The sequence below is a fragment of the Porites lutea genome, chromosome 9, assembly GCF_958299795.1.
Source record: "Porites lutea chromosome 9, jaPorLute2.1, whole genome shotgun sequence".
NCBI lineage: Eukaryota > Metazoa > Cnidaria > Anthozoa > Scleractinia > Poritidae > Porites > Porites lutea.
The window spans coordinates 31,418,183-31,435,127 of NC_133209.1; the positions used below are offsets into that span (position 1 = coordinate 31,418,183).

The 16,945-nt window shown below is 38.4% G+C and overlaps 2 protein-coding genes across 2 annotated transcripts in view; one reads left to right on the forward strand and one right to left on the reverse strand.

Annotated features, from left to right (window-relative positions):
* Positions 1-4,633: 4,633 nt before the first annotated feature.
* On the forward strand, positions 4,634-10,104 carry LOC140947732 (uncharacterized). The gene is made up of 2 exons (XM_073396906.1): positions 4,634-4,978; positions 8,332-10,104. The coding sequence occupies exons 1-2, from the start codon at positions 4,764-4,766 to the stop codon at positions 9,191-9,193; spliced, it is 1,077 nt and encodes a 358-aa protein (XP_073253007.1). The 5' UTR covers positions 4,634-4,763; the 3' UTR covers positions 9,194-10,104.
* A 2,922-nt stretch (positions 10,105-13,026) lies between these two features.
* Positions 13,027-16,945, reverse strand: part of LOC140949184 (inverted formin-2-like) — a 31,500-nt gene continuing 27,581 nt past the window's right edge. The window contains exon 17 of the mRNA XM_073398412.1: positions 13,027-14,666. Within this exon, the coding sequence (XP_073254513.1) occupies positions 13,027-14,666 (1,640 nt within the window). The remainder of the gene's footprint in view (positions 14,667-16,945) is intronic.

Sequence of the window (16,945 nt, forward strand, 5' to 3'; positions counted from 1 at the left end):
ACCTGAAAAAGAGTTACAAAATCGCAAGGCAAAATGTAAAATTAGGATTTTTCGAACACTGCGCGCTATTGTCACAATCGTTTCCCGCTAAAATGACAACAAATCAACCGGAAGTAAAAGTAATCATGAGAACGAGGCTACCAGATGAAGCTTCCGGTTTTAAGCCGAAGTAAAGGAATCCCCCGCAAAAAATTTTAACGAAGAAAATTACACCGCGAAAGTTTAAAGATTCTTTACTTTCCCGTGTTCCTTTACACACTAAATAGTTTCCTCTTGATCCAAAGTTCATTTTCGTAGAGTAAATGATTTTTCGCTTTTATGGTTCCGTGATCACTGAAGATCACTAAACAGTAGCCTGGTACCAAGCTGAGAAGTGCGGAAAAAAGGCAAAAAACAGGGTCAAGTAGGAAAAATATCGGCGAGCGAAGCCGCCGCCCCCTTCCCCTCCCCAGACTACCTCTCGGCTCGATTCGCCCGCCGATTTTTTTTGTCGCCCACGCCGATTTTTTTCCTTTTTCCCCCAATGCGGAGCCTGGTCCGTCCCAGGCCCTCCCAGGCTAACTAAACAGGTCCAGGGGCCTGGGCTCCTGACAGGTCGATTTTTTCGTAGGCAAATGGGATTTTACTCTTTTGAAAAATGAGAGTCAGCAGCATATCCCGTAGGTGTGAGCCTGAGTGGAGTGAAACATTTTTGTGCGTTATTTGGCTCTGAAGAAAAGATAGTCATGTGCACAACTGGCATGTTCTAAAACCCGGAAAATGGGATCCTGACCCCTGGAACACCCAGATAACATGGTAATAGGTAAAGTGAAAAAGACAAATAGAAACCCTGACCCTGAATTGTAAAATGTTGAAAGTTCTTTCTGTTCTTTGGGTGTTCCGGTGTTGGTGGTTTTAAGTACATACGTAAAAAGCTGACCGGGCTTGCACTGAGTTTTGTAACGGGGCACCGGCGCTCGTAAAAGATTGAAACACTGTAAAACAGGCTTGTTTTGTCTTACTTTGAAGTTTATTCAGCCTTCATTGCACGGAAGTCTGCGGCTAACTAACGCGTCCAATTGGGCGTTCGTGGAAATTCATTGCGTAAAGTCCAAACTTCTGGGAAAAGATAAACATTGCCACACCAGTTGTAACTCATAATGTTTATTTGCCCGCTCATCTATCGAAGAGCGTGACTAGAGCTATAAGAAATCATCTAATAGGTTCAAGCGATCACGTTGACGACACTAAACAAATTTTCGGCGCTCTAATAAGCTATACCCAAAGATTAAGAACTGCTAACGACGGTGCAACGTAGTGATCAAATAAGCAACAATGATAAATAAGGCCACTTGATTAGTTTTATGTGAACGGTCATACTTAATAACTCCGAGCATTTGCAAAAAAAGTAACGTATCATTTTAGTGCATTTTTGCATACGACAAATATTTGGATTATATTGAGACTCTGCTTGTTTTACCTCTTTCGTCTGATTCACTTCAGTGTATATTAAAACGGACTTTCCCTTTAAAACGAAAAAAAAAAACCAGATCATACGAGAAGTTGTAAAATGCCGTATTTTTTATTGTTGTTTTTCGAACAAAACAACTAGGACTAGGACACATCTTTAAATTAGAAATTCCGCATTTTTTCCGTTAAATAGACCAGAAGTTTTCCTTGACAAAATCAGTCCATGTTATTGTAAACTGAAAAAATAATATAATAAATGGTAAATAGCAAGCATGGACATTTTACTCTTAGGAGAAATTCAGTGCTTGGAGTAAATGAACCTTGCAAGTCAGGCATGCTGTCTAACTTGATGACGTCAATAAAGGAATTTGGGTGTGTTTCTCGTCATAAATCAAAAACGGACTTTGCGTTCTTTTGCTCAAATGAAATCCAACTTTAAAAAAATGGATTCCTCATTCCGAAAAGATTCTTAAAATTCTTAGTATCTGATTAGCCTGCGTGGCAGGTGTTCGAAAGGGAAGGGGAAGGGAATTAGGGCCCGTCCAAATTCCCCCTACCCCTATCTGATTCGTGTTTTGATCTGTGAAGGAGTCCACTGTGAAAATATCAGGCCCCCATGGTATTGCCTGTTAGAGTTTTCGTTTCTTTCGCTGTAACGAATCCAAAGAAACTGAGGAGATCATGCAATAACTGACTAAATAATCTTAAATTCTTTCAAAAAGGGTCAGACGCACACGCACTGATATTTCCTCTAGTTCAATGGGTTGGCCTTTTATTCGGAATGAGGCACAGTCTATTCAGGGCATCTCTTTAAAATGTGACTTATCTAAGAGCACAATTTTCGGTTTGTGTTAATCAACTTCGAAGCTTTGTGAAGTAAAGGTTTATAGCATAAGACTTTGCAGGTTTTCATCGCCGAGCTAATTCCTGAAAGAGTTGTAGGCATTGTCTCACTAATATAGTTTTCTGGTAAGCTCCAAAGTTGAATCCAAAACTTAATGTCATTACGTGTAAAAATCACGATATCTACAGATAAACTTAATCTGCCTGTGATGACAATATTTGGGCATTGGTTATTTTCTAAATATACATGCGAGTTTCGATATCGCCAGTGAGTATCTTCTTGCTCCCTGAGGTATCGAAATAATCTTCATCGGAAAAACTGAGCGTCCCAGATTTCTAAGCCGTACGAGTATTTTATTCTTTTTTTAAATATACTTTACTACTTAGTCTTTACAAGTAGCAAATGTTTTTTAGCGTCTTTATAAACTGCAATACAATAAGATTTATGATCTAGATTTGCTTTCATCGGTGTAAAGTTGCCAATGCATGAAAAAAGCAGGCCGCCTAACTTAAACTATGACGAACGCCATTTCCTGATGGGTAAATTCAAGACAGTACAGTAAATAATATTCATCCCTTCTTCTATCGAGCAAGTATTTTGGACAGAAAAGAAATTAGTTACCACAATCTCCATTAATATCAAATTGCATTACGAAATTTATAAGCCACGGCCATGACTCTTCCGCTTATTTAATTTATGTCAAGGGTTTGGCATGACGTCATTTGAATACACCTTACCATTGTATGCTGTTATATTAAAAAACTTTAGGGACGTGGCACTTATGACAAAAGCGTGACTGAATGCTTATTTCACAGAAAGTAGCAACACCTAAATTAGGGTAACCTTCGATCAGGCGTGTTTTCTTTTTTTTTTGTTATATGGATGGTATGATCTCAAGCTACCGAAAAGGCATGAAAAGAGCTAGTGTTTTACGACACATTGAATTTCAAGGTCCCCAGGGCATGAGTAACGTAACTGTTAAAACAGTTAAGTGAGTTAACATGAGTGGCAAGGGTTTATTACTATTGTTGTTATTGTTTGTGAATTTTTTTCTAAAGCACATGAAACGTGGCTGCGGTTTATTTCGGCATCATGGTTATTTTGAGAACGGAGCCAGCTCTGCAACCAGGACTGGGATATAGATCTATTGGAAGACCATGGTTTTCCTTTGGCTAAGTTGCAAGTTGGTCCTTCGTCTTCCCAAACGCTTAGTTTAACTAGGGCGTGTGGAAAGACGACGTCATACCAAAAGAATGGGAAGAAGGACCGCATGATCGATCGCAGGTTAATGCGGATATATGGACGCACGCGCGATCTGATGTAAAATTGTGAAGCTTCTCAGTAAAACGGATTTTACCGCAGAGAAATTCTTTTATTGGAACCGAGATTCACATCGAATAAATCCAAATACGTTTAATTCCTTTTTCAGTTAGCAAATTCGAGTAAACTCAATTCGAATGAAAAATTTCTCGTTTGGAAGACGCGAATCCTTGTGGATCGGGATCGTGAGATTGCACTGTACCACCTGTGCAGCGCTCATCGGAGAGTCATCACTGCTGCTGACTCGGTTTTACACTTTTTTTGTTTATTTTGTTATTATGTACTCGGAAGCATAACAGTTAGACTAAGTCAAGCAATTGCAAAGGCTGCTTAAAGGAAGTATCAGTTCAAATCGTGAAAACAGTTTTATAAATAAAAAAAGTTAAAAATAATCACGTATCAGGTTTGCAACAACTATCCAACTTCTCTGAAACGGATTGCTACCAGCACGTTGAAGTCCCTGATTTAAACTATCTCAGTTGTGAGACTTTACCCCTGAAATGGCACGCTAGAAGTACATTTTTCTGCACTTGAGGTTAACTATAATTTTTGGCCACCAACTGAGAACAAATCTATGATTCCTGAAAGATCGTACGCTTTTGAAGCTTACTTGATAGTTACAGGAAGTCAGTCATAATTCAGTAAACTGGAACTTCCCAGATTTAAGGGATGTTACAAGAACATGGGGTATAGGAACTGACGCTTCAGTGGTTCGCCATAAAATACTGCTTATACGATTTTAATAAGTGAAGAACGACTTGTCAATATAACTTTCCCATCCACGTAAAAACTGTTCATTTGCTTATGACTATCGAATTTTTCACACCCTTTTCACGTGAATACCGGTTTAAATATTGGTGATTCCTGTCTTTTTTCGAGGAACTTTGTAAGTCCCGTATAAAGGCTTATTTTTGACTTCCGTTTCCTCTTTCGAAAAAAAACAATGATCTGATCATATGGATATATTTAGATCATTAGCACAAGTTCCCTTTAAGGCAAATAAAAGGTCGCATGACTTACGTAGGAGTATCATAATAGATCGAAACAGCCTCTGACAGCTGTAGCAAACGCGGAACAATTTGAAACTTCGTCGTTATTAAGCAGTGCTTATAAACTAGTGTTTATAAAATTTCAGTATCACACAGTTGAGATGGCGAGGGAGGAGAATGCTCCGGCTCTATTTATGAGTTACAAAACCTTGGAAATCCTATTTATCGTTTCAGCCACTATTAACTTCTGTGTGACATGGAGCGTTATTTTACCAAAATTGTGTCGAGCGATTCTGAGAGGTGTATGTCAAAGACGGCGGAAAGACGAACTGGTCGAGGAGTGCGAGAGCGAAATTCCATTCTTTTGTCGGCGATTGTAAGTATATTTTGACTTTAACACAGTTGTTTGGTAAATTTTCTACTATAAGCTAGATCTGTTACATTCGGAACGATATATTCTTGGTTTTAACCTTTATTACAACGTGTTCCTCTCAGATTCTCACTTCCGGTTTCGTGCAATGTCAGTAATTCTTGGTCAGGCGAGATTCTAAAGGTTTTGAGAAAAGAAAGAAATTAACAGAGTTGAACAAGTAGCTATAGATGAAGAAAAAAGAAGTGGGGTGGGGGGGGGGGAGAATCTCGTTGATTGCAATGGTCGGTTTTAATTTTTTGAAGTCTTGGGAAAGTTCTCAGAAACTCAGAAAGTCACACGTTGTAGCGAGTTCCGAAATCTCGGCGTCTGTAGGCACTGGGAACTAAAAAGCTATTTGCAAAAATGACAACTCGATCTCAGTAGCTCATGAAAAAAAAAGAACAGTTAAAAATAAAAAAATGATAATAAATCGACTTTATAAAAGTTACTTTCTTTATTTAAATTTCTGCACGGCTGAGTCATGCAGGCAATCTTTCTTATGTTAAGCCCACCGTTTTTATATGTTCTGTTTTAGGAACATTTTGGCTGAAAAAATAAACTATTTTAAAAGAGACAGGAGATTAGATGGTAACAAGAGCAGTAGAAATTTACTGGCAGCTATAATTATTAGCATTAGCATTTTAATACAAACTCTTGTCGAGTTCCGGCCTTGGTTAGGCACTCTGTAGTGAAGCCATTAGGAATTATCTGTTGGTAAAACTGAACACTGCGAAGAAAATAATGTTAAGTATGCTTACAATGTAATATTGTGCCTCTAAGCAACGTTTCAATGCGAGTTTCGAAAGATATAATTAGGGAAATATTTTGTTTGTTATTGTGCAGAATCGCTTTTGGTTTCAGAGAGGATTTCATACCTAGAATAGATGGTTTCGTCTCAGACGAGGGGAAAATACCTTCTCCGCTTCAATGAACTAATTCTTGTGTGGCGGAATCAGAAAACTGCTAATAAACAACCTTAAAGAAAATATTTCAAGGCCATTTAAGGAACGTTTTAGTTTTATGAGAGTAGCTAAATAAACCGTGGAATAAAAATTCGTGGCCCAGTTAGGTTTAAGGATGTTTTTTGGAACCTTCTGAAGGGAAGTTTACCTCGATCAAAATACTTAGCAACAATCTGGTCCAATATTTATTGACATTTCTTTGCGGTAAACGAACAAAGCATTAACTCTCTTTTACCACCATAAGGCTTTTCTTAAGCAAGCAAATATACTTCGAATATATTGCAATGTTGCAGTATTCAAAAAAGTGCTACTCTTGAAAAATTAATATTGGGAAACTACGCTCTCGCCAGAATGTCAGTATTGCATCTTCCACTATCTGGTATCTTAAGACTCTGAAACGCTGAAACCTCCATGACAAGCAATGAAAAATATGATCGCCGACAAAGTTCACAAAAATGTTCTTTTGTTTCAATTCCCTGCCATCGTAAGGAAATTGGCTAGGGGTCCGTTTCATTCAAAGTGACTTCATTTCTTTCTTCTTTCTCTTTCTAATGAGTTGTAACGGTTTCTTTTGTTTGGAATGAACGACTGCGTCATTTCTGAAACAGAACATTTAAGGCAAGACAAGATCACTTATCACTAAGCTAAAGGAAACATCTACTTGAGCAGACGAGCGAGTGCCAGATAGATTAAACGGAACACTTAGTGAAAGTCAAAGTTTTAACTTATATTATAGGAGTATGACAGTGTTCAGCAACTATCATCGGTTAGTTGTTATTCAGTGGCTTGATAAATTTATTGAGCCCGATATAAAATGCAAAGGTTGTACAGAAGTAGCAATTTTTATTCAGTTCTAACTGCCCCCTGCCTTAAAAACTGTCAACGGAAAACGTGAGAGTGTCGTGGAAAGTAAACCTGACAACGTGGGAAACAATTTTTGACAGTCTTAATTTATGACAACTCTTTACCTCAGCGATGAGAGGTAGTTGAATGCAACATCGAAATAAAAACACAAAACCATTTATTTTTCATAATTCCTTGTCTGGCCCACGCAATGCGTCATGCTTCAATTTCATCTTGTCCTATGTACTTTCGTGCTGCAAAGCCACACGTTTTAGTATATTTGCCTACGGATCAGAGTAACTTGAAAAAAACTGACTAAATTTAGCCTGTATTGAGTCCAGTTTCAACAATTTTTTGGTTTCCTCGTAGCTGCAATGAATATGGAAACAGACTGAACGGCTTTGAGAGTAATTACAGATCTAAAACGTTTAGCATCTAGGAATTTGTAGATTAGTAATTATTGAATATATTGTCAGTGCGAATTTTTTTCTGTATCATTTGCTCAAAAGTTGATGAACAGGTAGTTTTAAGACAAGAAAACGCCGGTTAAAAGTAACAATAAGACGAGGCCAGTCAATATTTAATTGATATGAAGACCCATCTGGCACCCTAGAATAGAACGTTGATAAATCGACGTAAGAGAGCTTTTATATAACTTTTCCTCAATTAAAACTCGTTTTATTTTTACCTGACGTAGGTGTATTTTTGGAAAGTAAACAAAATTATACTTCTTTCCTTTCATCTATAAAACATCCATTTTCTCGGCCCGACTTCCTGCCCTTACATATTGTCAGTCAATACTGGGCATGATTGGGGCAGCAACTTACATGGGGAGTTAAATAAATTTAAAAGCACAGATAATTTGTAACTTTAAGCTTTGCTATTTTAATTTTTTCATTGATGATAAAAACAACAGCTGATTGATGCCGAGGCCTTTATCAAAAAACAAGCCTTGCCAGTTTAGCGATGAATCAACAATTATTAGTGGTGTCCCGGGCGGGCGTGTCAGAAATCCTCTGAGTTACATATATATTTCACCTTCGTCTGACTAAATCGAGGTGTTTTCATTGTTTTTCTCTCGCTTATGAAATTCTGTGTGGCTCAAAATTGTACTTAAACTTTACGATTGTGTGGAAAACTGCCAACGCTTTAAAAACCCGTGGCAAGAACGGTTTTGCCGATAATTTTTAGCTTTTTACGGCGGGCGGAACCGGGAATTACTAGGCATTACTGAGCCAGGAATTCTTTAGTTATGAAATTGATGGAGGAACAGCTTAATAATGGCTTTACCTCCAGAGGAAGACCTATTTTGCCCACGTCCGTTTTCATTTTCCAGCTGGTGTTTGCTGTTGGCCAGGTTGAAACTGAGGAATTTTTTCTTTCATTTCAAGTTCCTTTTTTTCTTCTTCCTTTATTTAATATCTTCACCTGGGCGAAATGTCAGTCATACAAGTTATTCACCGATTAAAGTAAGTCGGTATACTAACTGGACTTTTATTATTCCTTTTTCAGCTCCACAAACCTTATTTTTACGTTGATTATGCCTGTCTGCGGAATCATTCTACTGGCAAACTCTGAAGCGCTGCAGAATCCTTTCTTCGTATACAACAGCTGTTTTTGCTTAGTGTTTTCCATGGCATTGGGTCATTACGTCTTCAAGACTGCGGAAGTCCTTACCTTCAGAAGCGAAATTTTTCACTACAAACCTCTCCTTGTTCACCACACTGTTGCTATAGCAACTTACATCAGCATTCTCATATATGAACAAAACGGAATCATGGGATTGGTTATTCTATTTGTCGAGGGAAGCCTGGTATTTGCTGAGCACGAACAAGAACATTTTAGGCGCGTAATTAGCCTCACAGAAGCATCGAAACTACGGAAGATTGGTTCGACTGTTTTAATCCTCCTGGCTCTAATTGTGAAAGGCGTCATTCCAATCTCCCTCATTGTGATTGCATTCCTAACATCCTCCAGCGAACTGCTGAAAATGTCTTACGTTCCACTGGCCTTCTTTTTTCTAAGCCTTGTTTTCTTCGCCGCTGTTGATATGTGGTTCTTTAGAGACGCACTCGCCGAATTTTCCCGCCAATTTGCTAGGTTTCCACGTCTGCCCATGATTGTGGTCCCAGTCTCACGCAAATCTGCCAAAGAGTCGACACCAAGCATTGCTATAAACAACGAAGGCCTTAAGAGGCTGCTACTAGCCAGGGATGGCTTGGCAGGTTCCATAAATATCACAGAAAATGATCTATGGCAAAAAGATTTGAATCTGTGTCAAGAAACACCTTCGATATTGCCACTGGAATCCACTACGCCAACAGAGATGAAAGGACAGCTCGTTGTAGACATTGACTTAAATGAAAATTGCTAGCTCCCGATGCTTATCGTATCTCTATCTGACTCTTCAAGATTTAGTTCAATGAATTAGGAAAAAGCAGTGTTGAGGGTGACAATAAATAGTTCGCAAAACAAAAGAAAAAGATGTTTTAGATTGGAAATTGAAAACCTCCTTTTTGTTTGTAGCCTGGAAAAGGAACTACAGTGGAACCTCGATATATCGAAGGGCTAAGGGATAGGCGCGGCAAAATATGTTTTCTATAACGACGTGTCGTTATATCGAGGTTCTTTTCCATGTATATTTTATTACTGGGGTAAAAAAAGTTAGTTATACCGAGGACTTCGTTATTAGAGTTTCGTATAGATCGAGGTTCCATTGTACACACCATTGATACAATTATTTATTGTAGACAGATTAACAGATAAAGGACTCATAAAATGTTAAAAATCTAAGGAACGTTTGTTCAAAAATATTATTTTTGTAATTAGTAATTTATTAGAAATGAGTTTACATTTCCACCCAGAAAGTTTAAATTTGAGAATCAGATTCGTATTTCTTTGGTACGGAAAAGCCGAGTAAGAAAGTTAGCTACCTAACTCAAAATAATATGAAAGCGTTATGTACAGTAACTCATCACTAAGTGGTGCTAGGCGTTCGAGAAAAAATACATTTTATTTATTTATTGCCAAGAGAATCTACGTCCTCTCTTTCTGCCATAAGTAACGGCTTATAGCCAGTATCAGTATTAAAACTTCTTGGCTAAAAAAAATAAATGTTGGTATCAATGTCAAGATCACTAGCATTCTGTGACTGGTTGTCTTTAATTCCCTGATGTTTTTGTACAGAGCTAAATATAACAGCAGCGCGCGCAGTGCTGATCACTTTGACAGCCTGAGTGGTTTGGAAAGGAACGCATAATCGGTAACATACCGAGCATGATTTCAAATAAAGAACTGTGTTATACGAAAATGTCGAAAAGTGTTAACGTCTATTTGAACACAAAACAGTCGAATTTCTGTCGACTAAAACTGGTGGATGTTATCTACTTTGTGAGGAGTATCCGCAAGAAAAAATAAACAACTTCTAAAACCGGCCATGCCCAGAAATATTTTGAATGAATAGTAAAGCTATTACTGAATTCGTATTTGTTATGATGTAAAGAATTTTCCAGATATCGGATACTCAGTCTCATGCAATAATTGTTAATTAATGCCGATACGTAATAAGCAATGGTCCCTTTACCCAGTCAAGAGCCATAACCCAGTATATTGGCAATCGAGACTGAGTATGATATGAAGAATTATGCAGATCGAAGAGGCTTATCCTTTAATAGGTTATGTTAAAACTATACCAGAAAGCTTATGAGTCGGCACGAAAACCAGACCGGGTAGGGTTTCTGATCACACGTAAGAACAGTGATTTCTGTGCTATTTCTGTAACGGAGCGAGGCTGCGCCGCACCGATCTCTAGTGACCAACATCAATTTTCTCCTGACAATATCCATAGATTGTCAAGTGCAACATCTATAAGAATTAATCAAATGATCAGAAAGAGAAAAATCTCAGATCTTTTATCAATTTCTCCCAACTTATTCTGTTAGGAAATGTATAGAGATCCGTATGGAGAATTTGTTTTGGGGATATTGGGGCTTAAAGGGATGGGTGTTCACACTAAGCATGATAGCCCTATCACCGTTTCGCCTTCTTTTGGGCCTCTTAGCAGAGCATAAAAAATCCGCACAGAAGTGGACTAGGAGCCAACGCATTTATTATTTTTGTCATTGGCTAGGGTTTTTGTAACCAGAACTTCACTTGCCGTATATGATTCGATTAAGCGCCCTCGTTGTAATGAGCATCCCTCTCTGATAAGCGCCAACTTCGAATGTGTTTTTGTCCTGATAAGCCGAGCGTCCCTATTGCGTAAGCATCCTCACATTCAAATAAACCCTCCTATAGCAATAAGAGCCCTTCTTTTTCAGTGATTTAAATAAATATCAAAGAGTTGTTTCCCATCGGCTGTTTCTCAAAAAATATATAAGCGCCCTTTTCCTCCCCCTGGGCTGGGAAACTCACAATAAAGTAGTCACTGGTCGTTTCCGGGCAATTCGTATATTTCTCGTTAAAAAGCCTGAAAACACGCTGTTTTTATTCAAAAGTCGATCGTCATTCGTTAAGTCTTGGTAACCGAGTGTCTCTTCGAATCCTGAGGCGCGGGTGCTAAGTGCGTGCAAGTGAAGTGGTAAATTGAATCATTACGGTGTAGTTTTACTCGACCGTAAATTCTTTCTTTCTTATTCTGCGCCGAAAAAACGTGGTGCATTCCTACACCTCGGGGGAGTAAAAATCAACTACGCGACAAACAAGCGACGCGAACGAGTTTGTTAATGCTAAAAGCAACGCCAAAAAGAAACCTCTGCTCGCGAGGTAAAGTGCCATTCTAATTTAGATTTTGAGGTACTTCTGTCCCTCGAACTTGATTGAAAAAATAGTACTTGTTGTCCAGTCAAAAGGCACATACCATGTCCGTTACGAGACTGAATACTATAACTCGAAAGAACACCGCCTTCGAGGAAGCGCCACACCCTCCTCCAACAACCTTAATTTACTCTCTTTTTTCCCTATACTTTTGTAATGAGCTAAATTACTTAGTTCTGAAAGAAAAAAAACGAATCAGGGTTGTCATTTTAAATAAAAAGTTTCATAAAATAAGGTTTCCTGTCTTAAAGAGGGGTAGCGAAATGACCGAAATGAGCAATTTTTGTCTTAAACAGAGTCAGGGTTTGATGACCTCGGCGGCACATCCCTACCCAAACTTCCCTTGAGGTCCCCCACCTCCCCGCCGGGGCAATCTGATGATTCATTCCACATCGAACTGCTAAAAATATCTGAAAAACGGAACAAAGAGTACCGGACTGGGAAGCCCCGCATCCCATCCCCCCCCCCCCCCCCCTCTTAAGTTATATTTCCAACGCATATCTGGTCGCATGAGAGCGCGAGAAATTATTGTTCACCAATAAAATTCTCTTTATTCTACCGCAATTACTTTCACAAAATGTCCCTAAAATGATACGCCATCGATTTACTGAGTAATGATATCAACGTTTGATGCAAGGTAGTGGGTCGAGAACGAAAAACCAAGTAATAGGTATGGACATTTTGCTAAGTGTGAACAGTTGAATGACTTATAAAAAAAATAGCTATAAAAAAAAATGTTTCATAACATTGCTACAGTAGCTTGGGCAGTTTTTGTGTACCTGACTCCCTCGACATGATGTTCTCTCTAAGTAACCTTTCCTTCGCCTTGAAATATATGCATTCGTAAACACGTGACGGTGTAAAGGGGAAAATACAAGGCAACAGTTGTTTAGGGTAACGATAATATGCTCCAAATCAGGAAAACAAACAACCCAGGCTAAGCTAAAAATGCTGTCTCATTATGTCGGCTACACATTTCATTTTATGCAGCAAGGCTAGACCTGCACGGCGATTGCAATTAGAAAATACGTCTGCTCTTTGGTTAAAGGCGTTCTATAAGGGCTGACAATTACTCAAAGCTTCATTCTTTGGCGCGTGTATTGAATAAATAGCGATTTTATTCGCAGACGTCGCAAAGGATGTGAAAACATAAGTTTTGGTCAAAATTCTGATTCGTTTCTTAAGTGACGCGAGAATGTTTATGAGGAAAACTAAGGGGACCTTAAAGAAGCTATTACCTTTAGTTCAAAAAAACTACAAGAACGAGAGTCTAAATGATAGTTGTACTTTCACTGCACTCACGCAGAGGATTGTCATCACTTTGGGCGGTTATTTCCTCTAAGGCCCAGTGAAACTTTTTTCTTTCTTTTTTCCGCGTGAAAACAGTCCGCCTTATTTTCGAGATGGACTTTTGTCTATATTCTCGGGAGATAATCCTTCGTTGACGTTCTTTTGGTCACCTTTATCTTTCTTCTTCTTCTTTTTTTCTCGACGATTAACTTTGAAATCAGATTCTTCATGTGTACTGATCTTGTCAAAGTCAACAGGACCCGACAGACTGTCTTTCTCCGCCTTATACTTGCGTTTTCCACCGAACATTTTAGACAAACCACGCGAGACAAATGATTTGTTCCGTTTAACCTTACCAGATTGTGCGCCAGTTGTATTCAAGAAATCGTTGTTTGAATTTCCTGCTTCCATCAACGGACTCAGCGGTTCAAACTGAGGTCCAGGCTCGCTGGCTCTGCGTTTCCGTGGTTTATCCTCCTCGTCCTCGTCTCTTTCAAGTTTTTCATTTTCATTTCGCTCGGAAACGTTACTTTGGTCAATTATTAGTCGTGGTACAATTTGCTCTGGTTTTTCATTTTCCGGCGCACTTCTTTTGCGTTTGTTCTTTCGCTCATAATTTCCTTTTTCTTCAGTTTGTTTCTCTGCATCTGGATGAAGTTGGTGAGTGATCCAGGGGCTGTCTTGCGCGACATGCGAATTTTTATCGCTTTCCCTGACATTTTCAGTTGGTCCGATATCACGTAACGCTTTACTCTTTTCTGATTGGTTCGAACTGTCAGTTTTGCCGACGTTTCCAAGATCATTCACATTATTTGGGTTTTCTGGGTATCCTTCGAATTTTTGCGTTCTTTTTGGCGCAATTTTAGCGCTCTCTTCAGGTCCAGTTTCGCTTGAACTGACCCGTAAAGAATTTAAGTCTTCTTTTCTGGTCTCAGATCGATCAAAAGCCAAAGAAACATCTCCCATTTCTAACGGAGTTTGTGATTTGTTACTTGAATTAACAGACCTCGCAGAAGAAGCGCAATCAACAGTTCTTGCGCATACGTTTTCTTTCACTGTTGTTTCTGATGCAAATTTATCTGAACCTCTCTCCTCGTTCGTTTTGTCACGAGCTGTTCCTTGTTGTTCTGTAATGTAATTTTCATGAGACCCCACAGAATTTTCGCGACTTTCATTAACAAGCATAACTTGTTGTTTCGGCGATGAAATATTGTAACCCTCTTTAACTGTTACAAGCTCAGGTTTTCCCTTAACATCTTCCGTTAGATTTCTTCCCGTAAAACGAAGGTCTTCGTGATCATCTACTCCATTCAAAAACACTAGTTCACCATTTTTATTCACCACGTTTCCCTCATCAAGATCGGGAGGAGTCCGTTTTTCGCAAATTTGAAAGTCTTTTGAAGATTTCCGCACGTTCCCTGCCTCGTTATCATACTTATCATCCCTTACATGATTCGCTAAATTGTCTTTCTCAGAGTTAGCTTCCGGTATGATAGAAAGTACATCTGCTTTCTTACGATCCGTCGTCGATTGGCTTGGATCACGCGTTATACGTCCAGTGCGTTTCTCGGGAAGGTTGTCAACGTGATAATTCGCAGCATTAAGAGATGTTTCACAATTGTCTGCCTTATCAACAAGTTGTCTTTCGTTCTTCTCTTTTTCTTCTATGAACACATCGGGTAAATTTGTGGGACCTGATACCGCGTTCTCACCGACCTCTGGAAGGATAAACACACTTTGATCTGAAAGACAAAACATAAACTCTGTCAGCCATCGTGCGAATTTACAAAAGCTTTACCGGATTTTAAACCTCACGTTCACTTCGATGAAAGATCCCTCAAGTTTTTAAATGTCAGGAAATGCTTCAGCAAACATAAGCAGAACCACCCCTTAAGATGCTCATCACGAAACTCTCACGTGTACCTTTGAAACTGATCACGTGTATAAAGCCTCGTTTCCAAGTTGAAAAACAACCAAGGGTTTACTCCTAGTGTTTCTCGTTTTCAACATTCTCCAAGTCGTCTGGCGTTATTAAAAGTATGGATATTGATCTTTAAAACCGGCAGGGAGACACAGAGAAGATTGATCTTCGTAAACAAACACTACGCTTAATCGATCATGCATTTCAATGCAAAACATAAACCCTCCATATTTGAACCATGACATAAAGTCCTAGTATCATCATGTGACATTTTTACGAAATTATTCAACTTCTTTAATTAAAAGATGCATGATAGTTTATTGCGGAGAAGGCAAATGTGTTATTTCAGACATGTCCCCTCACAATCAAATCTGGACGCTAATAGCTCACGCTTGGCGAATCATCAAATGTGAATATAATTGAATGTGTTATTTGCGTAGTGCCTTTACAATAAAAACAAATATATAAGCCGCGAGTAAATACAACGTCAATTAAAAGGATGAATTTGAAACGTTATCCATTCAAACCTTTCAACAAAATATCTTAGCATAATAAGCTCTTGTTTTAGTACTTACAAGGAAACAAAGGAACTGACAACATTAACTCAAGCAAGTGAAAACGTGATGTTAATATAATGAATGAAATTGTGGAACCTAGAATTGCATTTATTACTTATTATAAGGAACTGAAAGAGGTAAATGATTTGAACAAAACACGATTAAAAAGTGTTAAGGATTAGCAAAATGTGAACAGTCACCATAACTCTTCCTGCATGGCGATACATTAAGTGACCTTTCAAGTATGCTTGACCATCAACCATTCCACACATCACGTTTTTTGGCCAAATTTTTCTATTTAACCGCAATGATTTTTTCCTTTACCGGCCAAAAGGTCAATGGGAGGTTTTTGGCACAAAACTGAGAAATTTATACCTTAAATAAGGTTTCTATGAATAGTTCATTAATTCCTTGCGTTATAATAAGTCATAACGACCCCACAACAAAATATTATTTTCAAGAAAGAATGAGAAAAATACTCAGACATAAGTCCAGAATTTTCCTATGTGAACTCCGGAACAGTCTGAACATTGAACACGTTCGCCAAAGATCTTCGTCCCAACAACGATATAAAACGCTATAAAGCAGGTATTCTCAAACTAAACGCTGCCTTAAATTTTATTTTTTGAAAAATATGAGGTAAGGACAAAATATTTACCTCCATATGTTAGTAACATACAGACTTACAAAAATATATTCATGTAAGAAAATAAACATACAATACATAATTTCCCTCAAAGAGCCGAGACAAAGGCAGCCTACTGAAGCCAAATAAGGAATTTGCTTTCATTAGTTTACTCACGTTAAAAATACGCGAGACAATTATATCATCTACCCTTTTAGCTTCGTTAAATGGAAGGGTGTAATATAAGCTGAAATATTTGATTCTTTTTAAAGTCGATTGTGACTTGAAATTCATTATGTAATAAAAACGGCACGAAATGTTTTATTTCAGGCAAATATTAACTTGTCAATTTCTTTTCAAAATATTTACGATTCAGTCAATTCTAAGCTTGCCCATTACCTCCAGTCAGAAGATTTGTATAAGACAGGAAAAGAAAAACACGCCACGAAAGGTTTTTAAAAAGGGCAAACGATCCTTCCCCGGGACAAACCAAAGTTATAAAAAAAGCCGTTAAGCCGTGCAAGGCGAGAATGTCTGAAAGTTTGATTTGACTAGCTTTTTGACCCACTACTAGACGGGTTGTATCCGAAAAACGAGCAAGAAAAGTTTCTGGCACCCAGTACAAACGGGGTGTGGCCGGCGTCTCCTTATCAACGGCAGCACTTCATTTCCAAACTGAAAATCTACGCAATTTATAGCCCTTCCAATTCAATTGTTAAGCTTTCCAAGGTCTTCCTTTCAAAACAGACTACTCAAAAGAGCTACTTGCGTACACTCTGGAATGCGTTTTGCCGACGGAAGCTTGTATGGTGTGTTCTCTCTTCAAGTGTTGGTAAAGAGGCATGGTTGAGAAGTAAAGATACATTCGACATAATATTGAATCATTCAGCTGTTCAAAAGCCATTTTACTTTACGGAA